General features: G+C 40.4%; 1 protein-coding gene across 1 annotated transcript in view; it reads left to right on the top strand.

The window, feature by feature from the left end:
- Nucleotides 1–2539: 2539 nt before the first annotated feature.
- Nucleotides 2540–12362, top strand: part of LOC105853166 (zinc finger protein 197-like) — a 12406-nt gene continuing 2583 nt past the window's right edge. Inside the window, 5 exon segments of the mRNA XM_012735196.1 lie at nt 2540–2577; nt 8070–8539; nt 9719–9878; nt 10242–10333; nt 10646–10772. Of these exon segments, the coding sequence (XP_012590650.1) occupies nt 8141–8539; nt 9719–9878; nt 10242–10333; nt 10646–10772 (778 nt within the window). The 5' untranslated portion in view covers nt 2540–2577; nt 8070–8140.

Here is a 12362-nt window from a genome sequence, read left to right as displayed (position 1 = left end):
CCAGAGTCACCCAAAATTTTTTGACAAAATAGTTCTAATTTTACCAATAAATATCTGTTAATTTTAAATATCACTGATTTTTGTCCTTCTGCTTCCTTTGTTGGGAATGAGAAAACAGTCCAACTTATTTTTCTTTTTAAGCAACAAACTACTTTTATAATAAACTGATTCTGGCTTGTTTCTGATTCAAATATAACATGATGTTTATTTTCTAGTTTAGAATACATAAAGGAGAGCCCTCTAGCTGTTAGAAAGTATCCTTTGATTTCCTTGGGGGGAATTATACATCTGGTTTCTGTCTCCCCCCCACGCTCCCTAGTCTCGTTTCTATTTCAAACCTGGACTATTATGTAGACTCCAACTGGCTGTATAAAACCAGCCATGTTCCCTGCAGCCCTTTCCCATTCCAGAAGGTAGGTTTATGAGGGGGAGAAAAAGAAATGACAGACAGGCCCCTTTCTGGGAATCAAATACAGGACCTATATAATTCTCATTCCTCTGTCTCACCATTTCAAACTAATATATATCTGACTGTATAGATTGTAGTACATGCAAAAACTAGTCAGTCTTGAAACTCAGCCCATTGGACTCCAGATCTGCGGATCTCAAATGGTAATTACATACAAACTAAATTCCCAGGCCCACCAAAGTACTAGATATAGCTATACTTTTTTATCTAGGTGAATTAGCTGCTTCTGATTTGCTCAGGACAAAACTGGTCCCAGAACAGATGACATTTAATATCTGAGCCAACTGCTCTCTGTGGAAATTCTGAATTGGGAGTACATAAAAATAAGCTAGTTAAGAGCAGGAAATAAAGCTGAAATCATATATGCAAAGAAGCCAACCAATTAGGGGCCACAGCCAAGAGAAAGTATGAGATAGGCATTATAATGAACGTGAAAGTATGAGGGAGAAAAAGACTTAGAAGAAGATGAGCGGTAATGGGAGAAGCAGAAAGGAAAAACAAAGAGCAGCCAGGTTACATTCACAGTGGAACACAGATCAAGATTCATTTACTTTTGTTGGCTGAGATTCCCAGACAACCCTGCATTAAAGTGCATTCTACAGTAAGTTTTTGAAGCTCACTCACCTGTGTTTTTGGATACCAAAGTCCTATTTACTTATAAGTTTAAAGAAGTGGCTTCAGGATTCTCTGGCACAAGGTAGTCTTCAGTCAGAATAACACATAGATGTTCACAAAACTGGTTATGTGTAAGCACACACCTTATCTGAGTTTTAAAAGTTGATTATAAGCCCTCCCTGGTGGCACAACAGGTTAGGACCCAGCACTGCAAGCTAGCTGCAGCCACTTCAGTGCAAGTTTGATCCCTGGTCCTGGAGGTGATCCACATGGTGTAGCAGACCTCCCCTGTCTTGCACACTGCTCCCCTCAGCAGTGTGTTTCATGGATTGATCTGCCTGTTCTGCTCCCCACTCTGTCTCTAGTGAATCCTCTCCAAGCCCCTGCATCTCTGGCCTGTATCCCATTCTACATACATATATAAATCTTAAAAAAAAAAAGTTGGTTTTATAAGTTCCTCCAAAAGCAGCCTGAGATAATGGGAGATAGGTTATTTGGGAAATGATCTCAAGAAGCAGAAGGGAGAGTGCAGGAAGAATAAAAGGCAAGGAGGAAAAGCCAATAAAGAGTGAGTTATTCCTGCAAAGAACTTAGCTGAGAATTTCTTACCAAAGGATGGCAAGGTTGGGCATTTATGCACCAATTCTTACTTGTCCTTCTTTTACGGTTATCCTTGGGAATATTTTCTCCCACTTCCACGTTGTGCTTGAGACCTGGTTGGGCTGACTTCTGAAGCTTCAGAGAAAGGTCTTCAGAGGAGCAAAATTACCTGAAATGTCATGAGGCACGGTTGAGATGGGAGGCTGTCAAGAAACCATTTTCAAGAGTTAAATCCCAGGTAGGCAGAGGTGATTGTGGTATGCAGAACAAATGGCATGTTCTTTAGGCTATAAGCAGAAGCTGCTTTTAATGCTGGACTTAAGAAATTTAGTTTCTACAAATACTCCCGTCACTTGAGCAGTAACTGTCAATACTTCCATTATTTCTCAAAACTTAAAAGAAATCATCTGTGCGCTATCATAGACAGGGAAGTGCCTCAGTTAGATTTTGCTCTGCTTCCCAGACAGCCGCTTCTAAAGCAGGGAGATAGTAGACTGACCAGAATTACCACTTTGAAGCCTCTCCAATGCCCATATGGTACAAGCCTTGATATCAGGTCCAACTCCTTCAGGAGGCAATAACCACCCTGAGGGCTTGGGCCATGTTAGCACCTCTGCATCCTTTGGGTCTGGGATGCAGCAGCTTCTACTCCGTGGTTTCGAGCTCCCCTCTCCTAAACTGTCCCCCTGTAGGAAAAGCAAGGAACCATAGAGAGGTGGTTTCCTAGAGAGCAGGGGAGGGGGAGAAGTGGTGAGCAACCGGAAGTCGCGGTACCAGTGGCTCAGCCATTGCTCTGGGTCTACGCCGTCGTCGCAGCCAGTATCCGTGTCACCTCCCGGCGTCCCGCCGCCCAGGCGTCGATGCCCGGGGCAGTAGCGACGGCCGGGCCCCAGGTGAGCGGGTGAGCGCGGGCCAGGTGGGCATGCGCAGAGGGGGCTCCGGGGTACGGGCTGGAATTCGCCAGGGCAGCGCCCGGGACGCTGGCGGCCCCTCGGCAGCGACCCCCGGCGTTGCCCTGTTCTGCCCTGTGTTGGGGTGGCCTCGACTGGGGCCTGCCGCGTCCTCCTGGGGAAAGTATTGAGGCCGGTACGTCTGAGTCGTGTGTGTCTCTGGTGCTCGAGTCACCGGCTCTTAATGTGGCACTTAACTAATTGAAGGGCAACCTGGTTCCCCAACTCAGGCCTTACTGTTCTTCCTCAGTCTTCCCTAAGCTGATGCAGAGTGTTGGCTCCCACACTTCTGGGGACTTTTCCCCCACTCCCCAGTTTTTTTTGTTTTTGAGGGACGAACCATTTCCCATCTTTAATTCAGTAATAGCATGGTATTTAAAAAAACGAACGTACACCACCCGAGCCACGATTAAGTGAAGAAAATGTACTTTAATGCTAAGTACAGGCTTAGAATAAATGCTGTTATTGGCAAGAAAGGCAGTGGCCAAAAAGACAGCGACTGTCTACAGTTTGTACAGTTTGCCAGAGTAAAGCTTTATAGTGAAGTAGCAATAGTTTTGGAAACTATTGCTTAGACGTTTGGCTTTCAGAAGTCTTTTTTAGATGGAAGTATTTGAACTTCTGGAAATAAAAATCCCTGAGTTCACAATTTGCTCCCACAGCTTAACTAGTCAAGTGGCCTTGAGAGAATTGCTTAGCTTCTCTGAGTCTTTTTTTTTTTTTTTTCAAGATTTATTTATCTATGCATACAGGAGCTAGGAGTGCAAGCCAGAGATGGAAGGTGTGTTTGAGAGGATTCACCAGAGACAGAGTGAGGAGCAGAACAGGCAGATCCACTGAAATACATTGCTTAGGGGAGTAACTGGTGAGATAGGAGAAATCTGCTGTGCCATGTGGGTCAGCTCCCTGGCCCAGCATGGAACTCTTCCTGCAATGGCTGCCCATAGTTTCATAATATGCAATTTTTCCCCTTGCACCCTTGTTTTGTTCTTTTAAACTTGAAGCTCACAAGCCATTTTTGAGAAGCAAGCAAATCATGTTTAATGATTTATCAGTGTCTCCAGAGTAGGAGTTTTGATAATTTACTATAAAAATTATTAAGATTCTTTTTTTCCTGTTCTATTTATTCATTTTTAAGTAGAGCAGATTTAGAGTCCAGCAAATTAAAAAAAAATAAAATTTCCAGCAAATTTCAGCAGAAAGCATTTCCATGTACTCCCTACTCCCCCATTCATAGCATCCCCTGCTATTATCTTTCCCCACCAGAATAATTAATATAGTTGCTACAGTTGATGAACCAACGCAAAGTCCATAATTTATGTTAGGGTTCACTCAGGTATTATACATTCTACGGGTTGGACAAATATATGTTCACTGTTAAACAGTAATATACCACTTAATGACTGAATGGCTTTGAGAAATGCCTCAGTTAAATCATTGTAAAAAGCATAGAGTGTATTTACTCAAACCTAGATAGTATAGCCTGTACCTAAGCTACCTGTGGGGACTACTGTGTAAGGTCATGTGGTACATGACTGGAGTATCATAAGGATAGTTCCAGAGCCCTAAGAGTACTCTATGCTTTCTCTATCCTTTCCTCTCCCCAATCCCTGGCAGCCATTCAGCCTTTTTTATTATCGCCACAGTTTTACCTATTCCTGTATGCCATGTATTTGAAGTTGTACAGTATATAATCTTTTCACTTGGCTTCTTTTACTTAATAATATATCTTTTTAAATTTCTTACATGATAGCATATTTATTTTTAGCACTTAATAATAATTCCATTGTCTGGATGGACCACAGTTCACCCATTACCTATGGAAGCACACCTTGGTTGCTTAGGTTTTGACAGTTGTGAATAAAATTGCTGTAACATCCATCTGCAGGTTTTTGACATAAGTTTTCAACTCTTTTGAAAGGAGCGTGATTGCTGGATTGTAAGATAAGAATATGTTTAGCTTTGTAAGAAACTGGAAGACTATCTTTCCAAAATTGGCAGTAGTATTTTGCATTCCCAGCAGCAACGGATAAAAGTTTCTCTTGTGCCACATACTCAGCAGCACTGATATGTAGTTATAGGTCATTTGTTATTTTAACTTGTTTTTCCCTTGACAAAGACAGACTAGGGAGCAGAACAGGCTGACTGACTGAAATGCACTGTTGAGGGGAGCAGCGGGAGGGCCAGGAGAGGTTTGTTGCACCATGTAGGCCTCTCCCCGCCACCCAGTACATATTATTAAGACATATTATTAAGTAAAAGAAGCCAAGCGAAAAGACTATATACTGTATAATTTCAAATACATGGCATATTAGAATAGGGAAAACTGGCAAGGGATCGAACTCATGCACAGTGGCTGCATAGTCCCATCGTGCTGCGCTTCAACCTGATCTGCCACCAGGGAGGGACCTTGAGCCATTTTTTAAATGAGCTTTATGTTGTTGAGTTCATACAAGTTCTTTTATAAACTATACAAAGGATAGCAGTCTTTTATCAGATATGTGTTTTTTGCATATATTTCTCCCACTCTGTGGACACTGCCTTTCATAGAGCAAAACCTCATTTTAATGAAGTCCAACTTATTTTTTCTTTAATGGGTCATGTCGTTTTTAATCTAAAAAAGTCCTCATGATATTAAAGACCATTTAGGTTTTCTCCTGTGTTCTCTCCTAGGACTTTATAGTTTTATATTTTACAGTTAGATGTACTTTATGTTAATTTTTATGAAGAATTTAAGATCTAGTCTAAGACCCTATGGGGGGATGTTATGCATATTCAGTTGTTCCAGCACCACTTGTTGAAAAGACTCTTTGTTCCATTGTATTGCCTTCATTCTTTTATTTTTGTGGTTGTATTTCTGAGCGCTGTTATATTTCATTGATTTGTGTATTTCACCATTACCACACTGTCTAGATCACAATAGCTTTATAGTGATTTTTCTTGACTATAACATATAACAGAAAATAAAAGAGAAATGACTCTTGAAAATACACTTACTTGGCCCTCCTTGGCGCAACAGGTTAAAGTGCAGCACTGCGAGCTAGTTGCAGCTACTACAGAGTGAGTTTGATCCCTGGCCAGCAGGGAGGTGGCCCACATGGCACAGCAGACCTCTCCTGTCTTGCCCACTACTCCCCTCAGCAGTGTACTCTTTCCCTGGTGAATCCTCTCACTGCCCCTGCACCTCTGGCCTGCACCCCAGTTCTGCATGCATAAACATAACTTTTTTAAAAGAAGTAAAGAAAATATACTCACTTGAAATGCGAGTTTATTTGGCAAAGATTGCAAACTTTGACAGCTATTTTGATGAGAAAGAAAAGAAACAGCACTCCATATAACTTACGCTGATGGGAGTGTGAGTAACACATTCATCTAGCTCAATGAAGGACTGATTGGCAATATCAGCAGTACAGTCACATAAATTTTGATTCAGTAGTTCTGCTTCGAGGAACTTTTATATGCTTACACACATGTGAATTCATGTATGCCCTAGGTTTTGTCATGATAATGTTGCTGTTAATTTTAAAGATTGAAAACCGCCTAAATACCTCCTGTCAGTACTGGAGTGGGTAAATAATTATGAAGTATCCATGGAGTACCGTGCATCCATGGAAGGGTGAGGAGATGAGAGGACATATATACTGACAGGAAAAATCTCTAAGATATACTGTTATTGAGAAGGAAAAATCAGTATATGACTCATATTCTATCATTTGTGGAGAAAAAAGACAAAGCATACATACTTGTATATATACAAGTATAAATAGCTTTTTTGTGTCTTTTTTACACAAAAATGAATGGGAAGAGAGAAATTTTACACAGTATTACACAGCATTTTATAATTTCAAATTTTGAACCAAGTGAATATATCTGCATTTTCAAATAACAAGAAAAAATGTAAAGTGAACGCTCTTTACTGGCTGCTCATCACTTTAGGTAAATGATCACCTCCTCATTTTGCTGCTCACGAGCCTTAGAATTTGACTTTTGTATCCCAAACTTACTCTAAAGTTTGCTTCCTATCCTCAGCTTGCAAAGCACATTTCTAACAGCTACATGTGCTATCACTCCCTTGCTTTTGAAATTAGTTTTGTTCTTCCTGGAATGACTTTCCTAATCCCAGGGCCTTTCATTTTTCCTGTAAATTTAAAGCCCAGTCCAGAATTACCCTTCATGAATTCTTCTGTGTTTGTATGACCTCTTATTAATTTTACTTGGATAGTATACTGAAATTATGTTTTCATTTCTGCTTTTCTCCTTTGTTATAAGCAAGCTCCTTAAGGTCCATGTGTTAAATAAAATGAATCAGCATGTTTTCTCAAGTCTCTGATCATGATGTAACTGATAAACCTTTAAAATATTAAAAATATTTGTACCTTTTTACCCAAAATTGTTTTGCTGGATTTAAAAAAAAAAGATATAACTAAAATTTCATGAGCAAGGAAAATCATTGCAGCCTTACAATCGAAAATTATAAATAATCTGAATGTCTAACAACAGTGGACTATTTAAATACGAATGGGCTGATAGACTCTGGAATGATGATGATGAATATTAACTGCTATGTTCTCAATATACTATATAGAAAAGCAAGTTACAAAGCAGTAAAATTGGATCCAATTTTGTGATCCAGCTTAGTGCACAGAGAAAAAACTAGAAGACTACTGTAGAAAACAATAGCAGAGATTACCCTCTGATTTATAAATTTAAGTTTCATTGGAGGAAAAATGTTGTTTCTAAACAATAGATTTGTAAAGAGCAGTAAGCCTAAGTTTTGTGTAAAACCTTATTCAGATTTTTCTAAATATTTTGTTTAACAGAATGAATGGTTTTCAGAGAACTTTAAAGTATATATATTAAAACTGCACAGAATTTAACTCTGCCTTTGTTAATTAAGAAGGCATTCAAATTTTCTCTCATGTTTATCAGAATTAAGATACAAGTTTACTTGCTAACTTACAGGACACCAGAAAGAGTGGTAACTGCGGAAGGATACTAACATTTGAGACCATGTACCAGGACTGTTCAAAAACTTGAATTAGATATTCTTAAGAGCCTATAAAATAGGAAGTGTTAGTACCCCAACTTACAGGTTGAGAAACTGAGACTCAGAAGTGAGGTACTTTGTTCTCGGTCACATGAGAATAGTCAGAATGCCCATTGTTAGAGTGGTGGGTAAAGGGCTTATTGTAATTGGGTGGAGAAGATGCTGTGGATGAAGATCAAAGGAGTTTCGTGCCCTTGGTTCAGTAGTGATTTGGATAAATACGGGTGAGTATCCCCACAGGCAGTGGGCTTCTATCAGAGGAGGCACTGCCCAGAGGCTAGAACCATATTCAGGGAGGTTCTCTACATCTCTGAGAAATGACTGGGGTCTATGGAACTTGCTTACTTCTCTGGGTTGACTTTAACAATGATTTCTTGAGGTCTTATAGATGATGTCCTCCCAGCTTTAAGGAAGAAGTCAAGCAAGGATTGAAGGTGTCTGGCGAGGAGCCTTGCTTAAATGACAACAATGACAAGAGAAAACTGGGCCCACAATACTTTGAGACAAGAGGGGCTTTTTAAAGGGAAGGATGATACCTGGAAATGGGGAACCAGCTTCCAAGGGAGCAGCTCCTCTGTCTGGGAAACTTCCCACCTGCACTTTAGGCAGTTACGTTACCATGACACTTCTGGACCTCATGAGGCACTGAGCCGACTCCGGGAGCTCTGTCGCAGGTGGCTGAGGCCAGAAGCACGTACCAAGGCGCAGATACTGGAGCTTTTGGTCCTGGAGCAGTTCCTGAGCATCCTGCCTGGCGAGATTAGGACTTGGGTGCAGATCCACCGCCCCGGGAATGGCGAGGAAGCCGTGGCCCTGGTGGAGGAGCTACAGAAAGACCTTGAAGGACCAGCACTAAAAGTGAGAAAGGAGAGGGGAGAGAATTGATGCAGGGCAGGCTGGCCTAGAAGGTGACCCTGTGATTTTCATGAACAGTTAATAGCATGTTAGCAACCCTGATACTAAAGTAGCTTGGTGAGTGATGTAGACCATGGGATATCTGTTCAGAGAAATCAATTTATGTGATCTGGGTGTTTGGGCCCAATTCTTAATCAGCATAAAGACTGCTTTGGCCCCCTGAGTGATGCTTGTAATGCTGAGTTTTGTTCAAGACCCTGAAAATATAGTTTATAAGTGTTCCCTAAACAAAAGCATACACGTGGCTTGTATAAATCTGTTTGGAATAATGATGTAAGCCTGGCATATAAAGGCAGCAGGAGACCAAGAAGGAAGTATTCTAGACCAGGGAAGACCTCCTCTCTCCTGAGGATTCTGTAAGCCAAGGGGGTGGGTTAGGACATTTGCTTCTGCTAAGATTTTTACATCCTTTACCATTAAGTTGAGATCTTAATATAGTTTCTAGGGTATGAGATCTCTTTTTGTTGATCTACAGCCTACCAGAAACATTTCTGTGTAAGAAATCTAAAGATAGCTTAAACTTGGGAGTGGCACCAAGGAAAGATGAGCTTACTTGTTTTAATTATAAAAATGGAGAAATTTAGAGCAAATTTATTTCAGTGCAAATTGCTACTCCATCCTCCTCATTTGAGACCTAAGTAAAGGGAGGCAGAAAAAGCTGACTGCATTGCCTCCGGTTGGAAATCTAGCTAACAGCAAACCAAATGTCCTGACTCCTACTTCAGTATTCTTCCCTTTGGAGCAGGAAGGGTAAATACGTACAAGAGTGTATGAAACCCAGGACTGTTCTAAAACTAGGTCTAAAGCTGAAACCCGTGGTCTTAATTATTGCTTGTTATTTCCCATCCCTTTCTTAACCCACAGCCAGGTTTGAGTTGTGTTTTCGCCCTTCTGTTGCGTCTCCTCTGGGAGAAGTCACCACTGCCATGAATGGGGCTATTGGAGGCAGTTCCTTTGCTCCCAAAGCAAAACCTTACTGTTGTTTGAATGCCCCGTATTTGAGGTGGGTCTCTCTGATCTCACAGTTCTACACTGTGGGCAAAAAGAGGTCCACAGTGATTTGGTGAGGCTCTGTTCTGGAAGTACAGAAAGAACAGCTTGTTTTGTTTTGCTTGTTCCCAGCTTCCAGTCCTTGTCCAGGACCAGGACCCGCTCCAGGAAGGGATGAGCACTCCAGGAACAGCACTTCTCCAAGCACCCAGTGATAGTCACGTATCAGCAGAAATTCATCCAAGTGTTCTCACTGACTCATTGGTGTTCAGCCTCCAGGATCCTCAACATGGTATTTACATTGTGGCTCTGGCTTTGGACTTTCTTTGGACCTTTGCTGTGGGTTAACCCCTGTTTCCTGATAGTTACTTCCTTTCCTGCCCTGTCCCTGACCCCCGTAGGTACCAAGTTCTTTCCACTGTTTTCCCTTTTGTCCTTTCTGAGGTCCCTTTTATTTATTCTCATTGCTCCTCTTTTAGTTACCCAACCCTGCAATGGGGTTCACTCAGAAGACAGTCAAAGGTCATTTTGTAGTCATCTCTGCCTCATCCTAGGAGTTCTGGGTCTTTCTGAATTCTTGTTTCTAGAACATACTAGACTTGGACAAATGGGCAGTTACCACAGTAATCTCACACACAGCTTTTCTTCCCCTCAGATCCTCCTGCCCCTGAGGCTTCTGCACTTTCTCAGGAAGAGAACCCAAGAAATCAGTTAATGGCACTTATGCTGCTTACAGCCCAGCCCCAGGTGAGAGCTACATCCTCTTTTCTAAAGCCCTGTCTGCATTATCTAATGGTAGCTGAAGTGGTCTCTCTCATCCTCTCCAATCAGTTTCCATCTCTGAATCCAGGTCCATGCTATAGAAAGGCCTACTTTACATGAGATCTCCTTATGTCTTCCTGATTTCCCTTGCCCACTTCCTGGCCTCACAATGTGTAGGTAACTATCAGAAAGGAAGTAACTGTCAGAGAAGTAACTGTCCTTCCAGAGAAGTAAAAGGAATCTGTCTGAAGGGGAGCTTTGGGGCATGGATAATCTCACACATAACTGTTATTTTAGGAGTTGGTGATGTTTGAAGAGGTATCAGTATGCTTCACTTCAGAGGAATGGGCATGTCTGAGCCCAGTTCAGAGGGCCTTGTACTGGGATGTCATGCTGGAGAATTATGGAAATGTGACCTCCTTAGGTAAGGGCCCCTTCTTCCCATTGTTACTACTTTTACTTCATTTGCCCTTGTTTTCTGATTATGAAAGTACATACTTATTTTGGAAAACACAATATTATAAGAAGGAAAAAGCTTTAATTTATACCCACTAATTGCAAACTACTATAATTTTGATATATTTCCTTTCTATTTTTTGTGTGTGTTGGAGGGCTTTTTTTATATTGATTTAAGTGTGTGTGTGTTGTATTAGGGCTTCCTTTGTATTCTCTTTATGCTTCTGTTATTACAGATTCTTGGCAAATATATATATTGGTTACATAATAAATGCCATAATTCTACTTGCCGTTTTCTTATTTTAGAATATTGCTTTAATCATCATCTATCCCTATTTCTCATTATTTTTTAGAAGTAGAATTACTAGGCCTAAGTGTTTGAATTGTTTTAAGGGTCTTACTTCAATTATTGTTCATAATTACTTCATTATTACCAAATACTGCTAAAATGACATTTAGTAAACGCAATAATGATATGATAAATGCAGTCATATAAGTAGTTCCTAGGGAGGGAAGTGCCTCTGCCCTCTGCTTGGGTGCCCACTGTCTCTAGAATGGCTCACTATAAAACTGACACTGAAAGCATTTTGTGGTTTTTACCTGTTGTCTTAAAAGTTAAAATAGTCTGGATTTCTTTTGGTTAGTGAAAGCAGGAATTAATATAGATCTTTTGTAAAAATAAAGTGGTGTAACATGAATTGTTGAAAAGCAGGGACTGCCTGTACTGTTTTTGTGTTTTAGGCCTGTTTTAAAATTACATGTAGATCTTGCATGTTTAAGGTTACATCAGCCCTTTGGAATTGGAATCTTCTCAGGTTTTCTAATTGACTGTTGTTTGTTTAGATAAAAATAGTGATGCTTTTGTATGTCACAACCTCATTTTATTTATTGTTCATAGTAATTTATATTATATATATTTACAATTTTAAAAAAGGATTTTATTTTATTTATGCATACAAGAACTGGAATACAGGCCAGAGGTGTGGTGGGTGAGATGATCACCAGAGACAGAATGGGGAGCAGAACAGGCAGATTGACTGAAATACACTGTTGAGGGGAGGAGCAGCGAGCGAGACAGGAGAGGTCTGCTGCTCCATGGGGGTCAGCTCCGGGCCAGTGAGTGAACTTGTGCTATGGTTAGCGTCATAGTGCTAGTGCTGTGCTTTTAATGGTTGCGCCACTAGGAACGGCGCAATATATATTGTATATATTTACATTTTGAGAAGATTTTCTTAGTATCTCATACATTTTGCGGATTTTGTATTTTGATATACATTACCAAACAGCTTTCTACCAATGATGTATCAATTTACATTCCTACTAAAAACAAAAGATGACCTATTTCTCCTGTATGGATTTGTTCAGTATTTTAAATCTTTACTAGATAGATGAAGAGTATTGACTTTTGCTTGTTTTTCATTTCTGTATTAATATGGTTGAAATCTTTTCACATGTTTATTGGATTTTCCTCCTATACATATTCTCTCAACAGTTCTTTTATTAGGACTGCTAATCTTTGTCAAGTGTTTCATATACTTTTCCACTTCTTTGCCTTTTA

This window comes from Condylura cristata, unplaced genomic scaffold, assembly GCF_000260355.1.
Source record: "Condylura cristata isolate star-nosed mole 26May11 unplaced genomic scaffold, ConCri1.0 scaffold00004, whole genome shotgun sequence".
NCBI lineage: Eukaryota > Metazoa > Chordata > Mammalia > Eulipotyphla > Talpidae > Condylura > Condylura cristata.
Note: the sequence above shows the minus strand (reverse complement) of the source record. Positions and strands in the feature narration are given on the sequence as shown.